Below are 20,838 nucleotides of genomic sequence, written 5' to 3'. Positions count from 1 at the left end.
AAAAAAAAATATTTACCTTAATTCAAGAGGCTGTTCCTCTCTTCATTACTAGATGCAATCACCCAATAATTATTTCTTGTAAATTGCTTAATTTTTTTTGTTTACTTTTAAATTAACACCAAAAAATCGGGAGCGAAGTCGGATTTTATTTGAATCCGAATTCACTCCGGATTTAATCCGCAAATTTTTAATAGTGTAATCATCCAAATCCACACTATCGATAAAACGAAGCCCTCCCAGCTTCTTTAGAATTTTTTTTATCACAAAATGACTTGAAATCGTGAAAAAAAAATGCTTTTTATTAACCCAAAGGTACGAGACAACGAAGATTGTACCGAAGAATCCTCTTGCAAACGAGCATCATCATCACTGTCATCATCTAAAATCGTTAGATCTTCAAAAGCCAAAGACATTGAGCCAATAGTGCTGGCAAATCCTACGACAAGTAGCAGTAGTACCTGGCGTAAGAAACGTAAACGTCGAAAATCAAAAAATAAGCAGCAATTACAGTTACAATTGCAGTCACAACAGCGTCCAGTTACAACTGGAACAGTAGCTCATCAAACAGTTGTTAATTTTCCATCGTCATCAAATGACGTTGAACAAACTGGTGAATGCTCAAAACGTGACTCGTCAAGTAGTCTCGGTGGTCCAAGTAATCGTCATACAACATTACGCGAATCATTGCTCACGGTACTTGGTAAATTAGTTGTATGGAAGGGTACGCGTTATCGACCAACCCCAACAAATCCAACTACAACAACATCAGCAACTAATTCGTCCTCAGCGCCACCCAATTCACCGCCACCTACTGAGTGTATTGGACGTGGAACTGTTTTTTTTTCCAGTGGTGAGTCCTCAGCTCTTTTCTCCCGTCTCCCCCAGCTCCCACTAAAAGTTATTTACTCAATATTTTTACCATTTATTTCATTATTTTCCGTAAGATCGCATGCGTATTTGAATGTATTTTAGTATAGGTTTCATAACAGAAGTATTTAGTCACCCTGCATAGGTTTCATTCCCTTGACTTGATCCTTGGAAAAAAAATTATCGAGTTTACTTATTAAGTTGCTCATTAATTCATTCATTAAATAATTTGTTGATATTATAGAAACGGAAAGGCGAATTCGTGCAAATAATCGCGAGTACAATTCACAATTTAAATATGCGGTAAGTTTATTATCTATTAAAGTCATTAATTACTACACTGTAAAAAATTAGGAGCTATCTGGACTTTATTTAAATCTGCATTTACTCTGATTCTGAGTTTAAATGAATCGTTTATTTGAGAAACCCCATAAGTCAAGAAAACAAAATTTTTCAGGAAACACAAAAAACATTTTTTTGGAAAAACTTGACATTAAAATAATAAATAAATAATTGAAGACAATAATGGTAGCGTCTCTGAAAAAGATTCCAACCAGAAAAATTTAATTTTTTAACTGAAACTACTTAAAAAAATTATTTAAAGTTGATTGACTTATGGGGTTTCTCAACCAAACAGAAAAAAAAGTTATAAAATCATTGTTTTTTTAAATGTTTGCACTCAAATCATTTATTACACTGATAAAATGAAGTATAAAATGTGTATTTGAACTCTGACAGCCAGAAATTACAAAAAATAATAATTAATTTAAACATTTTAATTAGACATAACAGTCAAGAATAAAACGACATTTGAAATTTATTGCCAAAAAAAAGCGCGAATTTGAAATAAAAAAAAAAAAATTATTTCTGTAAAACTAAAACTTTATATGTTTATTTGAGTCATTAGCTTATGGGGTTTCTCAATTAAATGAAATCGCTGTCACCCCATTAATTGTTTTTCAAATGCTGATTTGATGCATATTTTGATTAATTTCTATGGGGAGACATCCAAAGAACCCATAAATGCAAAAAACCCAATTTCGAAATAAACATGACTTATGGAGTATCTCAAATAAACGATTCAAATATTAAAATGAACAGTCATCTGCTTCACATTCACTCCGGATTAAATCCGCAAATTTTTTACAGTGTAAGTCTCTGTAACCAGACGTCGGCTGTATTAATCTGTTTAAGTCCAAAAAAACTTATTAACAAATAATTTTATCGTTATAAAGTAAATACAGACTGACAGACGCGACAATAAATAAATATCCGTCTAAAAATATATGAAGACTAATAAATCTAATGGATTTATCGTGTAAGTTAAGATTTATATTGTATCCAATTTGAAGTGGATGCTTCAAAAAAAAAAGCTTTAGGTGACAGTAAAGATGCGCAATAATTACAGAAGCAGCCTAGTCTTCTTACAGAGACGAATAATTTATATAAAAATAAAATAAATAATAAAAATAAAAACATAATTTATAGAACAATTATATAAAAACGTCAAAATATTCAGTATTGACGTTCCTGCCATTGAATTTGTTTGAACAATTTCAACGTTTGGCTAATTTTTACTTCCTATGTCTGCTGGTGCTTCAAATGATTCCTGCAATATCATCATTGACCCCAATTACCACAGCAATACCTCTTATTGGGGTACTTACACTCACTGCCGTCAAAGATGCCTACGACGACTTTGTAAGATTATTTGTTTTTTTAGCCCCTTCCCGCCCTTGCTTCTATTAATTAGTACCCTTATTTATGATAATCATTAAATGAATTGTAGCAACGACATAGCAGCGATTCACAAGTAAATAATAGAAAATCACAGACATTAAGAGGTACTCAGCTAAAAGTTGAAAAATGGTCACAAGTACAAGTTGGTGATGTTATTAGAATGGAAAATGATCAATTTGTTGCCGCAGATGTTCTTTTATTATCAACAAGTGAACCTAATGGCCTCTGTTACATCGAGACTGCTGAATTAGATGGGTACTGATAATTAAATAATCTTTACTCATATATTTTATGCAATTTAGTTAATTTATTGATATTGTTTGATAGTGAAACAAATTTAAAATGCCGTCAATGTTTGCCTGAAACTGCTGAAATGATGGACAACAACGAACTAATTGGCGAATTTGACGGTGAAATTGTTTGTGAAACGCCAAATAATTTATTAAATAAGTTCGATGGTATTTTAACGTGGAAAGGCAACAGGTAAATTAATTTTCAAGTTAGAGATGAAACGCGATTTCAGACGAGGGTGGGTTGAAGTTAAGAAGCCAAAGGCGAGGGCTGCCATCATACTGACTCTGAGGTCGTGTTTCATCGCATGCTAGTCACTGAGCCAGTTGAAATGAGACAATTTAAGACCAATAGGGTTACAATTAACTAAGAAACTAGAAATTTCATGTCCTACGGATTAAACCCATTACTTTGTAGGCAGTCCACAAAATTGCATTGGTCTGAAATTAGCTTTACTGACTAAACCGGCATTGAAACTCGGGATTTTTAATTCCGAAAACACAAAATAGTATATTGTGTGACGAGAGATGAAACAAAACGATTTCAGACCAGGATGAAGTTAGCTAACACCCGCAGTCTGGAATCGTGTTTCATCCTGAATTACACACTAGATTTTTCATGATTACTTGCATCGGAACTTCAAGATTCAGTCCCTATCTGAAAATTCCCATAGAATCCACTCAAATACGACAAAAACCGCATAGAAACCAACACAGTCTATAGGATTCTATGCAGTTTTTGTCGCAATTGAGTGGATTCTATGGGAATTTTTGAATAGGGGTGTCTGCAGCCAGTAAGAAACAAGCTAATTTCAAGCCGATGATGCGGAGAAGTGTTAGAGAATGAGACATATGTAATTTACAGTCACTTATTAAATAATAAATAAGACAAAAATATTATTTTCACTCATTTTTTATTAATTTTATTTGGTTAATTAAGACTGTCACTTAAAAAATGAAGTGAGTAAACTGAAGTGACAAGTAAACAAATGAGAGTAATAAGGCTGCAAGTGAACATTAAATATAACTGACACCGGGCAGAAACAATTGTGTTTCTTCTCAAGGGAAGAAACACGCATGTTTCTGCCCGTTGTATGAAGGTAGTTCTGAATTACGAATTCGCTAGCAGTTCAGGTCTGAAATTATGATTAAGAAGTGACAAGTATCAGAGTTCAAATTGCGAAAGCCTTTAGTCAGCGGGCAGAAACATTATTTGTTTGTTCCCAAAGGACGAAACAAGTTTGTTTCTGCCTGCTGACTGAAGCATTCACAATTTACACGTTGCTAATATTAATTCACGGTATTGGACTGAAATTAGCTTCTTTCGATTGGCTGTAGAAACACTGAAACTAATTTTCGATCCTGGTATCATGAAAAAATAATTTTTCTTTAGGTACGCACTGGACAACGATAAAATAATACTACGCGGCTGTGTGCTGCGTAATACACAATGGTGCTACGGAGTGGTAATCTTTGCAGGCAAAGATACCAAATTAATGCAAAACTCAGGAAAAACAAAATTCAAGCGAACCTCCATAGATAGACTATTAAATCTACTTATTATTGGAATTGTATTTTTTCTTCTATCACTTTGTTTATTTTGTATGATCGGATGCGGTATATGGGAAAGCCTAGTCGGCCGTTACTTTCAAGCATACTTACCCTGGGATTCGTTAGTGCCTACAGATCCACTCGGGGGCGCCACAGTAACTGCCCTTCTAGTATTTTTTTCATACTCAATTGTTCTAAACACTGTTGTGCCAATAAGTTTGTACGTAAGTGTCGAAGTAATACGTTTCGTCCAGTCATTTTTGATAAATTGGGACGAAGAAATGTACTACGCCCCGACAAACACCCACGCACGGGCACGTACCACCACATTAAACGAGGAATTGGGACAAATTGAATACATATTTTCCGACAAAACCGGCACATTAACCCAAAATATAATGACCTTCAACAAATGTTCCGTCGCCGGCAGAAGTTACGGTGACCTTATCGACGACGTAACCGGCGACATTATTGATCTCAGTGAGGTAATTTTAATTTATTTAACTAAAATTTATTTTATTTTATCAAAACCCTCCTCAAGTACACATTTGCTAGATTTATTATTACTTTTTATAATTAAATGTTAATGTTAATGGAGTTGCTATCGCACTCCGCGTGTATTGTACGCATTATTCAGCATGTGTATGCTGCATGTAGACAGACAAATCAGTCCAGAAGCCTGGAAAAGACACCGAGATAAGGATGCACTGGAAAAACGGCCAAGAGTTTGTGCGGCAGCAGCCAAAGATCAGTGTTACCGCTACTTTGCACCAGCCTCCGGTCAGTGCTAACGCACGGCTGCTGGAACAGGCTGACCAAATATCCAGCACCACTCCCGAACCGGCCATCAACGCCAGTCTGAGCGATCCTATCGATATTTCAGTACGCATGCTTATTTGTTTTTTGTTTTTTTATGGTGCCTACTTGAGTCTTTGCTTCGCTTTCACTCTGTTTTTATTAATCATCTTTTATCTTCAACCTAACCTATGAATTTTAGATAATCGACGATGCTGGAATGGGCTCTGCTAATAATTTATGCAATTAACTTTATTAATTTTTAATTAAATTATTTTTTTTATCATGAGTGTCAATGTGACAACATCAGACAAATTTAAAATTATAAGTAAATAGAGTAAATAATTCAAAAAATATTTATAAAAAATGCACTTATTAATTTTTGAATTTTTTAAATGCGCATTTTTTTTAAATTTAATTTTATTAATTATTTAGTCTATTTATTAATCATTTTAAATTTGTCTGATGTCTGCTACATTCACACTCATTTTTTTATCAGTTATTTCTGTTCGCACGTTTTTTTTTTTTTTTTTTTTGCAGATTAATTGGAATTTCCAGTCAGGGTGTCTAGTGATAAAAATCTAAGTGTCAGAAATTTTTTTAAAATTTCCGCCAATAAAAGTAAAAATTTTTCGAGTTTAAATTTAAACTTAAAAGCTGCGCTGTTTTATGGCCCATCGTTAGGGTCAATAAATTATTTTCTAAAAATTTTCTAGACATTCTGATCTAAATATAAAAATAATAATTTATAAATACTAACAAAATAATATATAAATAAATTTATGTTATATAAAAAGAAATAATATGTAAATTTTCCAGACTGTACCCCCATTGGATTTTTCATTTAACGAATATTACGAGCCGGACTTTAAATTTTATGACCCGACATTATTAGAAGCCGTACGTAAAGAGGATGAGAATGTCCATTTATTTTTTCGATTACTGGCATTATGTCATACTGTTATGCCAGATGAAAGAAACGGAAGAATTGAATACCAGGCCCAGTCTCCCGATGAATCGGCACTGGTATCTGCGGCACGTAATTTCGGATTTGTGTTTCGCGAACGTTCGCCAAATAGCATAACCATTGAAGTAATGGGTAAACGTGAAATATATGAGCTCCTGTGTATATTAGATTTTAATAACGTACGAAAACGTATGTCCGTAATATTACGACGTAATGGTCATTTGAGGCTGTACTGCAAGGGCGCCGATAACGTCATTTACGAGCGTCTGAAACACGGTAGTGAAGAAATAATGCAAAAGACCCAAGAGCATTTAAACAAATTCGCCGGCGAAGGTCTCAGGACGCTTTGTTTGAGTGTAAAAGATTTAGAAGAAAGCTTTTTTAACGACTGGAAACAAAGGCACATGGAAGCTGTACTAAGCGGCGAAGATAAAGATGATAAATTAGACGCCATTTATGAAGAAATTGAAAAAGATATGACTCTCTTGGGCGCCACTGCTATTGAAGATAAATTACAGGATGGCGTACCGCAGACTATCGCTAATCTAAGTCTCGCTGGTATTAAATTATGGGTTTTGACTGGCGATAAACAAGGTAATTTTTATCATAATGTAATGTTTCTTAGGTAGATTTTATTAAGTCTTGCTATTGTACTTGTCCTCATGGTCGATTTTTCTGGAATTTTCCCATAACCTATCATAATTAGTTGAGTAGGTTCCAAAAATATCACACAGAAAAAATATTGCTGTAATAGCAATACCGTTAGGTTACAGTAACCATCTAAAGTTTGGAAAATCGTAGATTGCTATTTTACCAATACAATGTTTTGTTAAGACGCGTTTTCATTTGTTTCTCTATTCGCACGTAAGTGAATGAACGGTACTCTCTTTGTTGCACTTGTATAGTAAATGGGAACTTTGTTTAAGATTTTCTCGTAAACAAATGGAAGTTATCAAAAAATTGAAGTGCACTTCGCTAGTTCATAGGGTAAAGCATCGGGTCTGTGTCGTTATTTTGCGCTTAGGGCTTTTATTTCAGAGAAAAACTTGGACAAAATTATCTAATAACCGTTTTTAAATCAACTATCTATACAGATGGTTGCTACGGCAATACGTATTGTTATATTAACAATACGTTTTGATATATTAATAATTTGGATTGCTATAATAGCAACCTATAGGAATCGTTAAAACAGTAATGCCGAGTATGGGGAATATAACTAAAGGATATAGTTAAATTGACTGTACCACGACTGGTTACCTTCGGACCAAATAACCTTGAACGAAATATGCTGAAAAAAATAACTTTGTTATAAAATAACTAGAAAAACAATAACCTGAAGAAATTCACATAAATCTATAACGATGAAATTTGTACTTGAAGGTTAATATTGTGCAGATTATTTAATAGCAAAGTTATTTTTATCCAGGTTATTTTATAACGAAGTTATTCTAGTTCAGGTTATTTTGTCCGAGGGCAATTTGTTACGGAACCCAAATACTTTTATTTAAAATTGAAGATAATCAATGCAGTCATCTAGTATTGCCAAACCAACGATACATCTTATGACAACTATCTACCATTAGCAATACTTCAGGTGGTTACGATAATCACATTTTCTCTCCAGAGCACTCGGGAAAAATTTATGTGCATGTAATATAACCAGTCTTGTCATCACAATATCGCCTACAATTCTTATCGGATCCTAATGAAATTTTCTCCACTTATTTTGTGGATAATTATCTTGATTCAGTCAGAAGATGGCGTGAATCGGTCGATTAGTTTAGAAGTTATGGTTGTTTGAAATTTTTACGATTTTTTTAAAAAATCGTTTTTTCACTATTACAGTTTATATAATTTTTAAACTAAAACTTATAGACAATTTCTGCAAAAAATATCTTAAAGTTTGTTTTAATAAGCTTCAATTCTCGATGCCTGTTTCGTCCAATAACTTAATAACCTTGAAAATTTGAACAAAATCAGGAAAATTAGTAAATATGGTTTGAATCAGTGATCTTTTAGCTCTATTTTGTAGCAGATTAAATAATTTTTTAATCTCACAGCTACATCATTATTTTATTAATAATGAATTTCCAAAATTTTTAGAATGTCTTTAGAAAAATCTACCTTCCATCCTGGCTGCGAGATGGCATTTTTTTAGGTTAGATCAGTACTTATTACAATAATTTAATAAATTGTTGCAGAAACGGCAATTAATATTGGATACTCGTGCCAACTGTTAACGGATGATCTAACGGATGTGTTTATCGTCGACGCGACAACTTATGATGCCGTTGAAACTCAACTAAATCGTTATTTGGAGACCATTAAAACATCGTCGGGCCAGCACAGAAAACCGGCACTCTCCATCGTCACATTCAGGTGGGACAAGGAAAGGTCAGGCTAACGAAAGAGACGGAGTACAGTCTAGTACATTTTTTCTATGCATTTTCTCCCATTCTCAATTACAATTATTATTATTATTCTTATTATTATTATTACATTGTCATATTAATTATTACTATTGTTGTTATTGACTGACAAGCATTGACACCAAATTTAATGTGGCACCGTGCCCCTCCCCTGTCCCCCTTCTTGTTATGCTTTAATTGTTTTTTTTTTAAATTAATTACGCCTGACAAATATTTTTATTAAAAATATTTTCTTGGGAATTCTCTCTTCTATTTATCTTTTTCATAATATATTTATTGTTAAATATAGTTTTAGGGCTCCATACGATTTCAAAATTTTTTAAAAAGTAATTTAAATTAATTATAGATTAATTTACTAAATCGTTAAACTATACTGCAAATTTACGAAAATTTTAATTGTTGGTTAATTTAAATTTAAATTCGGCATTTTTTATAGAAACTGATGAATATTTATGACCCTGAAATAAGCAGACAATTAACAATCTTCGAGTTTTTTTTACAATTTAATTAAAAAAAAAAAAAAAAAATATGCATATGTAGAAAATTAAAAAAACTATGGGTGCAATTTTTTCAAATAATTTTTTTTTAAGTTATTGTTTTCAAAAAATAATCCAAAAATTATTATAAGGTAAAAGATCCATTACCTGATCACTCCATGTATTTGTATAAATATATTTAGTAAAATTTAGTAAATATATATATATACAAATATATGAGTGATCAGGTACTGGGTTTCTTACGTCGGCTAATTTCAGTATCATTAATTTTTTTATTACTGTGAATTATTACTTATGTATAATTATTTTTTCTTCTTAAATATTTTTAAAAATTCATAAAATTCTTATAGTTCACTAAAAATATTTAAAGTATATTACACACAGGTCGGAATGTCGTATTTTCTTCCCTAGGTGTGTAATATACTATTATATTATGACAAGTTTGGCTTTCTGGGCAGGGTCGCGTCGAGCAGAGCCGATTAATGTCGGTAATACCCGAATGTAATTATAAATTTTTTTAAAAACATAAAGAGGTTAGATGCTACTTATTATTGACCCATTAGCGTGTGGATAAAATTTAAATTTTTTATTTAATCATCACCGATTTGGTAAACAGAATCGAGTTCTGTATTTGTTATCAAGTTATCATCTTCGTCTGACGACGATGACGATGAATTTGAATTTTTATTCTTTAACCTTTTTAAGAAATGATTAATTGCATTCGGGTGCTGCCGCCATTACTCGGCTCTGCTCCGAGTAGCCCACAGCAGGAAACGGAACTTGCCGGTAGTAATTTCGGAATAAAAATAATTATGACGTCATACACGACGCAGATAATTAACTTATAGTAAAAAAATACAATTGGAGCAAAATGGAGCCCCATTTCTATATAAATAATTTATTTAAAATGCATAATTAGTGCAACATTATTTGCATGTAAATTAAAAAAACTATTTCATTATTTTAAAAAAAATTTTTTTTTTTAAATATTTAAAAAAATAAATTAATTAGAGCTTGGGAACCCTACTTATGACTAGAACAAAATAAATAGAAGCTTACGTGTGCTACATAATAACAATCACTTGAAGATAAATTACATTTTTTTTTATTAGAAAAAACAATATATAAACATATATTTATATATAAATAAATTGGTGCTTGATTACTCACTCCTTCTCTTTCTGACTGCTTAATAATCTAGAAAAAAGAAATTGTTATTAATCTAGAATTATATTAATAATGAATTAATTATTTAATTAATTAATTTAAATAATATCGGCTTGTTCTGTAATTAATAGATAAATATTTAAATTAAGTCATTAAATAAAATCATTGCACTGGGCGTTTAAAGAGGGTGTGGATATGAATCAATTAATTAATTTTGATTACTTATTTTTTTATTTCTTTTTTTTTTTTAATGATACAGCGATACAGAGTACAACCGCGACGAGCCTGAAGATGAAATTGAATCTTCGTCTGGATTTGCTTTAGTAATTAACGGACATTCATTGGTCCACGCACTCCATCCTCAGATGGAAAAATTATTTCTTGATGTTTCTAGCCAATGTAAGTAAATTTATCTGTTATCTATTAAGTTTGAACACTAAGGTGCTTTAAAAAAATCAACAATTTTTTTTTTTCGCTGACACACCTAAATATAGTTGTACACATCGAAAACAAATTCCCTCAAAGTTTGAGCCCTTAACATTAATTTTAAGTACTTCCTTTTTTATTTCAAATTATTCTGATTTATAAAGCATGTCGTCGGTGATAGTGCTATACCACTTAACGTCGTTCTGCAATACAACGTAACTTCAGTTGTCAAAATCGCGTAACTACCGAAAACGTAATTTTACAGGACTAACTCTGATAGCCAAGTTGGCGAGAAACTGGCATCAAACTAACAGCCGCAAGTAGACGCCAAGTTGGCCGCAAAAGCTGGTATCCAAAGTTGATAGACTCTTTCTGAGAAAGTGGGTGGCCAAAAGTTGGCAATCCATAAGTTGACGGAAAGTTGCCTTCAATTTTTTCAGAAATCTGCCTTAGAATTGCGGCTTTACTGGCGCCAACTTTCTGAGAAAGTTGGTAACCTGTAGCCAAAAGTTGCAAAAGCTAGAGTTGTCGACAAGTTGTTCGTGAACTAATGAATACCAACTTTTTCACGAGCAACTCGTGCTATCAGGGAAAATAAAACTAAATATTAAAAAATCTATCCAACCAAATATTAAATAGTTGTCCATGTAAGTGTAGAGTATCATTCTATATGATATAAAACACTCAAATAATCGAAAACGATAAAATTATAATTTAAATTATAAAAAAGGGCTCTTGAATTTAGATGAAGATGGTTATTTAGGTTGAGGTTTATGATTTTTGTAATCATAACACGTTTATTAGGAGAGATAATTTTTTGATATTGTGATTTATCAATGTTGTTGTTCATGTCATCGCTTATTTTGTAATATTAACTAAAAAAATTAATAACTTGACTTCAATATTATTTCATCAAGAACTTAGACTAAAGCAGTATAACCTCACAAAATAAAAAATGTACATCAAAATATTAATTAAAGTTGAAAAATAATTTTTTTATTTTTAGTAATACTGATGTATGTTATGCAAAAAAAAAATCTACATATTATGAACATCAAATCTCATTTTTGCTATTTTTGAAGTTACTCGGTATTGCAGAGCGACGTTACGCGGCATTACACTACCACTAAATTGAATAACTTTTTTTTTTAATTACTATAACTTAGCCAGATTTTAAGCTATCGTTTTGAAACCAGTTTTTATTTGTAAAGTATTTGTTGCTTTTTGAAAGCGTATAAAACGATTTTGCTCTCTCGATCCATGTTGATAGTATCAGCTCCGAAAGTCAGTTTTTTCACTTTTTTCACATATTTTTGTTAATAGTGAGAGAACGGCTCATCTTACGAAAAATATGCATAAGATCAATCTTTTAGAAAATTTTGTGCTCTAGAAAATTGTTCATTACACTTACACTGCTAAAGTGCACTGTTGATAAGATACAAGCAGTTGAATATTTAACATTAAAAAAAATTCGTAAGCTTCATATAATAAAAATTTTTTTTCATGTAAAATTTTCAACTGCTTGTATCTTATAAACTTGCGTACAATTTATCCTTAAAAAGGCTAATTAGATTTTTAGCTAAAACTAGTTAACCTGGTTAATATTTTTCGATATAGATAAACTGCAAATGTATAAATTAATAATGAGCTGTTTAAAAATGAATAAATAAATGATTTAAAAAATAATTTTGACAGGTAAATCAGTGATTTGTTGTCGAGTGACACCTTTGCAAAAAGCCATGGTGGTTGAGTTGATTAAGAAAAACAAATCCGCCGTGACGTTGGCGATTGGGGACGGAGCTAACGACGTCTCGATGATAAAAACCGCCCACATCGGCGTCGGCATCAGTGGACAAGAGGGTTTACAAGCCGTATTAGCTTCTGATTACTCAATCGGGCAATTTAGATTTTTAGAACGGCTGCTGTTTGTTCACGGCAGGTGGTCTTACTACCGGATGTCCAAGTTTTTACGTTATTTTTTTTATAAAAATTTTGCATTCACCTTATGCCACATATGGTTTGCCTTCTTTTGTGGATTTAGCGCACAGGTCAGTAATACTGTTTATATATTTATATGTCTAAGCTAAGTCTTCTTTTAATAGGACATTATGTGACGAGGGATGAAACAAAACGATTTCAGATCAAGGTGAAGTTGGCTGGCATCACCCGCAGTCTGAAATCGTGTTTCATCCTGAGTTACACACTAGATTTTTCATGATTACCTGCAATGGAACCTAAAGTTTCTGTGTCAACAGCCAATCAGAACCAAGTTAATTTTCGACCAATGGTGTAATCAACTATTAAATTGTCATTTGCAATTTATAATTAAGCAGAAACTGTAAATACTATTTATTATCTACACTAATTTTTATAAAACTTAATCACAGTCAGAACTGTCATTTACGTAAATAAAATTAATGGTCTGAAATTACTATTAAACAAATGACAAGTATCAGGGTTTAAATTGCGAAGGCCTTCAGTCAGCGGGCAGAAACTTTATTTGTTTGTTCCTAAAGACGAAACGAGTTCGTTTCTGCCTGCTGACTGAAGGTATTCACAATTTATGCGTTTGCTAATATCAATTCGCGGCATTGGAATGAAATTAGCTCCTTTCGACTGGCTGTAGAAACTCTGAAACCTTAAGTTTCGATGATGGTATCATGAAAAATTAATTAATTAAATTATAAATGATGATTATAAGGCGAAGACGATTAATTGATACTCCTTTGTTTTGAGATAAAACTCCAAAGTTGAGATTTGATTTATGAGTACATATTATTCTGATATACTTTAATTAATTAATTTAATTATCTATTTATTTATTTATCGAGTGATTTATTATTTAATTGTTGATTAATTTTTGTTAACTAATTTATTTTCCAGACTGTATTTGATCCGATGTATATATCAGTGTACAATTTATTTTATACTTCATTACCCGTATTGGCTGTTGGTGTATTTGATCAAGACGTTAATGACAAGAACAGTCTTATGTATCCAAAATTATATACACCGGGAATGCAAAATTTATTGTTTAATAAAAAAGAATTTTGTTGGAGCGCTTTACACGGTTTCTGGGCCAGCTGTATACTTTTTTTGGTACCTTATGGTAAGTTTACATTTTATTCATTAAATAAATATATCGCTCTTAAAATAAGTCAATCAAAAGTTCTGACAATCAATTAATGCTCACCAATTTTCAGTACTTTTAACTAACTGTCAATATTCTTTATTTATTATCAGTACTTTTCAATGATAATGAGTACGTTTTATTGAATACCGGTATTTTTCACTGATGGTCAGTATTATTTTACTGATGGCCGTTACTTTTTACTGGCTGCCAATGATTTTTATTAATTACTAGTACTTTTTACTTATTATCAGTGCTTTTCACTGATAGTCAGTAATTTTCACACTGGCTATCAATAACCTTTACTGATTGTCAGTATTTTTCACTGATGATTAATCCTTTTCACTGATTGCTATTAACTTTAACTGATTATCAATATTTTTTACTGATCTCATTAATTTTCACTGATTATCAACACTTGCCATTAATGATCAGTACTTTGAATGATTGTCAAAATTCTTCACTGATGATTAATACTTTTCACTGATTGCCAGTATTCTTAACTAATTATCAATACATGTCATTAATTATTAGTATTTTTATTGATGATTGGTACTTTTTATTGATAGTCCGTATTTTTGACTAATCATCATTACTCTTGACTGACTAATAATAAAAATAATAAATTAATTTATTCAGGAACATACAAAGACGGTGTATCACCAAAGGGCTACGTACTTTCAGACCACATGCTGCTGGGCAGCGTAGTAGCAACTATATTAGTTATAGTTGTCACAGTACAAATAGCCTTGGACACGTCGTACTGGACAATAGTAAATCATTTTATGGTCTGGGGTTCGGTTATTTGGTATTTCATACTCGATTATTTTTATAATTTCATCATTGGCGGCAGTTATGTCGGTAGTTTAACTATGGTGAGTAATTTTCTAATTTCTAAAATTATTAACTTATTTAAGGGCATTCTCAAACAATATTCCCCCCCCACACACACACACACACACTTTTTTAAATTAATTGATAAAATTTTGATACGCTTGTGGCAGTTGTAAGTCATTGAATATTTTTCTAAAGTGAGGGGGAGGGGGAAAAGTCTGAATGCCCTTAACTATTAATTAAAAAAATACTAATATTGCATTTAAATAAAAACAGGCAATGTCCGAAGCAACATTTTGGTTCACGACAGTGATATCGTGTATAATGTTAGTGATACCAGTTCTGTCATGGCGATTTTTCTTCATTGACGTACGACCAACTTTGTCCGAACGGGTAAGACTGAAACAAAGATTAGCACAAATGCGTTCTCGTCAGTCTCAAGATATCTTAAGAACTCCATCAACAAGAAGAACGAGACGTTCATTACGTTCTGGTTACGCATTTGCGCATCAAGAAGGTTTCGGGCGGCTTATAACCTCTGGTAAAATAATGAGAAAATTACCAAATGGATCGGATTTTAAATTTGCCATGCCGTTTTCAAATAATGTTTCAAAACAAGTAAGTGCCGCTACGACATCTCCACCACCACCATTTTCATCTAATGACGTCAGCACGTCCGCACGTAATAATTCGCACACTAATAATCTTGATACTATTAATCTGTGAGTTTATTTCGTTATTTTTTTTTTAATCAAGAGAAACATTAAATTGAGAATTGGTATAAATAATTATTCCCACTGAAAAGAAAATAAAAAAAACCTTTCAAATGAGTATCCACAACTAGGGAGTGATTATATTTGTTTTAATCGGATCGAATATTACTATTCGATTAGAAATTTTATTATCATAATCATTCGATTTAAATTTTAAGTATTGAAATTATTTTGAAAGATACTATGAAAAATTCGAATAATTTTAATAGTTTGAAAATTAACGAATAATTTGAAGTACTCGAAATTTAACGAATAATTCGAACTATTCGGTTTATTGATAATTTGGAAGTATTCGAAAATTGGAGAATATGAATAATTCGAAAGTTTACATGGCAATATTCGAATAATTCTTAGAAATTATTCGAATTATTCACAAACTTTAAAGTCTCAGAATGAATAAAAAAATTCCAGCTAGTCAAAAGCTTATGAATAATTCGAAGTTTTCGAAAATTTACGAAAAATTCAAGTTGTTCAGAAGCTTTCGAATAATTCGAAGCATTTTAAAATAAACGCATGATTCGAACTATTCGAAAGTTTATGAATAATTCGAAAGTTCACATAAAAATATTCGAATAATTTTAAGACTTAAAAATTATTCAAAATTTTAAAAATCGTTCAAAATTTCACAAATAATTTTAATTATTCGAACGCTCACGAATAATTAGAAAACTTAAGAATAAACAAAAAAAATTCCAACTAGTCAAAAGTTTACGAATAATTCGAACTATTCGAAAATTTACGAAAAATTCAAGTTTTTTAGAAGCTTTCGAATAATTTGAAGTATTTGAAAATTAACGCATAATTCGAACTATTCGAAAGTTCATGAATAGATCGAAAATGTTATAAAATTTTAAAACTTATGAATAAATCGAAAGTTTACATGAAAATATTCGAATAATTCTAAAACTTAAAAATTATTCAAAACTTTTCAAAATTTCAAGAGTAATTTTAATTATTCGAACATAATATTATGAACTAGTCAAAAGTTTACGAATAATTCGAACTATTCGAAAGCTCAATAATAATTCAATTCCATTTAAATTTCCGAGTCATTCAATTCGATTTCTATATAAAAAATTAACCTTTAATTTGACAATTAATCGAAAATAAAAAAAAATAAACAATAAACTCACAAATTAATAAATTTTGGCATTTTTTTACGCATTGAATAAATCAATAAATTATTTATTAATTAATCACCTATTAAAAATATTAATTAATAACTAGAACAACAAAAAAAAATATATATATATAGATAGATATACATCTATATAAATATAAATAAAAATACGGTAATAATTACATAGTATTCGTCTTGATAAAAACGTCTTTGTATGATATGTCACTAAATAAAATGAACTGTAATTATATTTATTTAAATATAATTAAATGTAAAATATATTAAATTGTTTACGATTAACGGTAATAGATACATTGATAATTGCCTTTATAAATAAATATATATTATAATAAATAATAATTACAATTATTATAAATGTATCATATTATTCCAGCCCATTTAAATAAATATTTTTTACGGGTATAAATCGTCAAGAGTGTTAGTCATCACACCAAAAGATTTTAATGCCTTCGATTTATACATTAAAATTGTATTAATATTTTTGGGTTGGAAAATAATTAAGTTCGGCGACGGTCTTTTTGATGATCGCCGGATACGGAAGTGGGGGAAAACCTGCCATGCCGAACTGTCTAAATGCAGTATTGATTGTAAATTGTAAATATTTAAAAGAGATAAATATATATATATATATAAATATATAAATATTATATATATATATATATGAATATATATTAAATAATTTTTTTTTAAATTTATTATTTAGTAATTTGAATTATTTAATATATATTTATTAATAATACTATTACATATTATAATATATATGAATATATTAAATGTTAAGTATACATTTTTTAAAGAAAGTAATATATAGGTAGAAACAAACAAACTAAAATAAATAAATTTATATTGATTATGGAGGTTTTAGTAGTTTTTGTAATTAAGCCGAAAATTAATTTTTTTTTAATTAAATTTTAAATACAGAAAATTTCAGGATTTTTTTTTAAGTTTATGGAGGCTCTGGAATTTTTTTTAATTTTCTGGGGGTTGTGGAAATTTTTTTAGTTCGAAAAATTCGGGATTTCTTGCAATCTGTCAACTTTACCAAATATTTTAAAAAGTCGTAGAACTTTCTTTGATATTCTAGAAGATTAAGAAATTTTTTTTTATGTTTCTGACGGCCGTAGATTACAATTTTTTTAAACAATTTAGAAAATTTCAAAAATTTCTAGACTGTTGAAATTTGTCAGCTATTCTAGGAACGTTAGAAAGTCCTTAATATGGTCCCGGAATCTATAAATTCCCTAATCATTTGGGAACTTCTACAATTTTTCCATGTTCTAGATTTGAAAAACTAAGACATTTTTGACCAGTCGCAAACTTTCTAGAAGATTGTAAAATTTTCTAGAATACGTATGTTCTAGAAATTTTCCCAAATATTCTAGAAAGTTTGAAAATTTCTCAATATGGCTCCGAAATTAATAAATTTTATGATCTAGAAACTAAAAATTTTTCCAAATGCCCGGAATTTCAAAATCTTCTATAATTCTTTCGACCAGCCACGAATCTTCTAGAAAATTTTAACGAAACTAATTTTCGAACACAATTAATTTAAATAAATTAGACTAAAATCATTTAATTATTCACCAAAAAATTGAATTTATTTTGCTTGTAAAAAAACCAAAAATTTTTTTGATTTAATTAAATTTAGAAAAAACACTAGAACCTCCTTAATAACAATACAAAAATAATTAAAAGTAGATAAATTGTATCGCGAATGTTTGCCTTGGACTGATTTATTAAATATTTCACTAAAATATTTAATATTGAAACATTTAACGAGAATTAATAAAAAAAAATAAAATAAAATAAAACTGAAGAATATTAAAAAAAGAAAAAATCAAGTAGTGAAGAATAAAAAAATAAAAAAAATGTATTTCTACTTTTTAATATTACGACGAAAGCTTGAGGAGAGATAGTCTGCATTGGGAAAGTGTTCCACAATCAAATTATCATTTACTAATTAAAAAAAGTAAATAAATAAATAAAAATACTATTAAAAAATAAATAATTAACTAAAATAAATAATTAAATTAAATTTATTTTTCAAATGTGCCTGACGTTAATATTCAACATTGTTGGATTATTAATTGATTAATTAACTGTTTTTATTTAATTATTAAATTTATTTAAATAGTCAATAGCTAATTTTATTAATTAATTAATTGATTGATTAAACAAAGGATCTATTCATTTTCTACTGCGTGAGTTTAAATTATTGTCTGTAATTTAAAAGTCGCAATTATTTTTTCAATTAGATTATTATTATTAATTATTAATTCATTAATAAATAAATATATAAGATATTGTTTAATAGAATTGTTTTATGAGACTGCACTTGGGAAATCCATTATCATTTTTTTTTTCATTTGTTTAAATGAATAAATAATTTTTTGTGCATCATATTTTATTATTATTACTATTGTTAATTAACATCAATTAAAATGTGCTAGATTAATTATAATTATTATTAAATAAATTATAACTGTTGTAAAAATATTGTAGTATTTCAATTGTGATTTATTTTATTATTATTATTATTATTATTATTATTATTATTATTATTATTATTATTATTATTATTATTATTATCATTATTATGTAAAATATTTAAGTGGTCTCTTAAATAATAATAATTATAAAACTGTTTATTATTTTTATTTTGTATAAATATAAATAAAATTTATTTCGTAATATTTAATATTTTATTATTATTAATTAATAAAATTAATTAACGAATTAATGTCTTGTTTATTATTGTTGTCATTTTATCAAATCTCAATTACTATTTCAGAATATTTGGTTTATTTAGTGGATCTATACTTATATTAATTACTATTAATTCATACAATTAATTATCTTATGTACAAGTATGTTAATTTTGAGGTTAATTGTTTATCAGATACAAATTATTGTATCATCAATCAATTTTATTAGTGTATGATGATATGAATTGTAACAGTAACTTGATTAATTAATAGTTGCAGTTATTATTTAATTAATTAGTAAAATGGGTTTCGATTGTTTCTAGATTAATACAATCCTAAGTGTTATCTAATGTGTTATTTGGTTAATCAATTAACATAACAATTATTTTATTAATTGGCAGTGGCAATCGTTATTTGGTTAATGAATTGTTAAAACAATTATTTGATTAATCGTGACATAAATAATTGGATTAATTGTGATTAATGTTGTTTGATCGATTAATTGCTATAACAATAATTTGATTAATCGATTATGACAACAATCATTTGATTAATCAATTGTGGCAACAATCATTTGATTAATCAATTGTAACAATAATTATTTGATTAATTCATTGTGATTACTGTTGTTTGATCAATTAATTGTTATAACATTAATTTGATTAATCAATTGTAATAACAATTATTCAATCAATTAATTGTTTCAACAATTATTTGATTCATCAATAGTGGCAACAATCATTCGATCAATTAATTGTTATAACTGTCATGTGATTAATTAATTGTTACAACAATTATTCGATTAATGAATTAAGGCAACAATCATTCAATTAATTAGTTGTGACAACTGATATGAGATTAATTTATTGTTACAACAATTACTTGATTAATGAATTGTGACAGTTGTTCTTTGATTAATCAATCATAAGAACAATTATTTGATTAAACAATCGTAACAACAGTCATTCAATCAATTAATTATTATAACTATGATTTGATTAATTAGTTGTTACAACAGTTATGTGATTAATGAATTGAGGTAACAATCATTCGATTAATGAATCGTAACAACTGTTAATTGATTAGTCATTATCATGTGTTACCATAATTATGTGATCAATCAATTGTTACAACACCTATCTGATTAATTAATTGTGACAAAAATTATTCAGTTAATAACTAGTATATACTACAACTAACTATACCAAATATATGTAATTATTAACAGTCTTCCATTAGAAAAATACCTTTTTATTTTTTAATTATTATTCTCCTAATAATTATGATCTGTAATCATCAAACTTTTAATTAAAGAGACCACATTATATAATTTAATTACTAATTATTAATTAACGCATTTAAAAGGCACATTTATTTATAAAAAAAAATTGTTTATTTATTTATTCAAATAAATTCTAACTTTGAAAAACGTCCATTTAAAATTTATTATTATTAGACAATTAATTAACTGGCAATAATTATTAAACAATTATCTTAATTCTAAATTAACAAATAATGAATAA

The 20,838-nt window shown here is 29.0% G+C and overlaps 1 protein-coding gene across 7 annotated transcripts in view; it reads left to right on the top strand.

Moving 5' to 3' along the window:
* Positions 1-19,350, top strand: part of LOC130674044 (phospholipid-transporting ATPase ID) — a 36,648-nt gene extending 17,298 nt beyond the window's left edge. For 3 of the 7 annotated variants that reach the window (XM_057479322.1, XM_057479321.1, XM_057479323.1), the window contains 13 exons: positions 1,112-1,170; positions 2,356-2,568; positions 2,657-2,862; positions 2,935-3,090; positions 4,291-4,933; positions 5,106-5,330; positions 6,063-6,804; positions 8,415-8,607; positions 10,566-10,705; positions 12,428-12,780; positions 13,616-13,841; positions 14,502-14,737; positions 14,973-19,350. In XM_057479322.1, coding sequence (XP_057335305.1) covers positions 1,112-1,170; positions 2,356-2,568; positions 2,657-2,862; positions 2,935-3,090; positions 4,291-4,933; positions 5,106-5,330; positions 6,063-6,804; positions 8,415-8,607; positions 10,566-10,705; positions 12,428-12,780; positions 13,616-13,841; positions 14,502-14,737; positions 14,973-15,422 — 3,842 coding nt within the window. In that variant the 3' untranslated portion in view covers positions 15,423-19,350. Of the gene's footprint in view, positions 1-312; positions 851-1,111; positions 1,171-2,355; positions 2,569-2,656; positions 2,863-2,934; positions 3,091-4,290; positions 4,934-5,105; positions 5,331-6,062; positions 6,805-8,414; positions 8,608-10,565; positions 10,706-12,427; positions 12,781-13,615; positions 13,842-14,501; positions 14,738-14,972 lie in introns of all 7 variants that reach the window. The other 4 variants (XM_057479316.1, XM_057479319.1, XM_057479317.1 and 1 more) reach the window with 3 other exon arrangements.
* Positions 19,351-20,838: the final 1,488 nt, after the last annotated feature.

Source organism: Microplitis mediator, chromosome 8 (assembly GCF_029852145.1).
Source record: "Microplitis mediator isolate UGA2020A chromosome 8, iyMicMedi2.1, whole genome shotgun sequence".
Taxonomy (NCBI): domain Eukaryota; kingdom Metazoa; phylum Arthropoda; class Insecta; order Hymenoptera; family Braconidae; genus Microplitis; species Microplitis mediator.
Note: the sequence above shows the minus strand (reverse complement) of the source record. Positions and strands in the feature narration are given on the sequence as shown.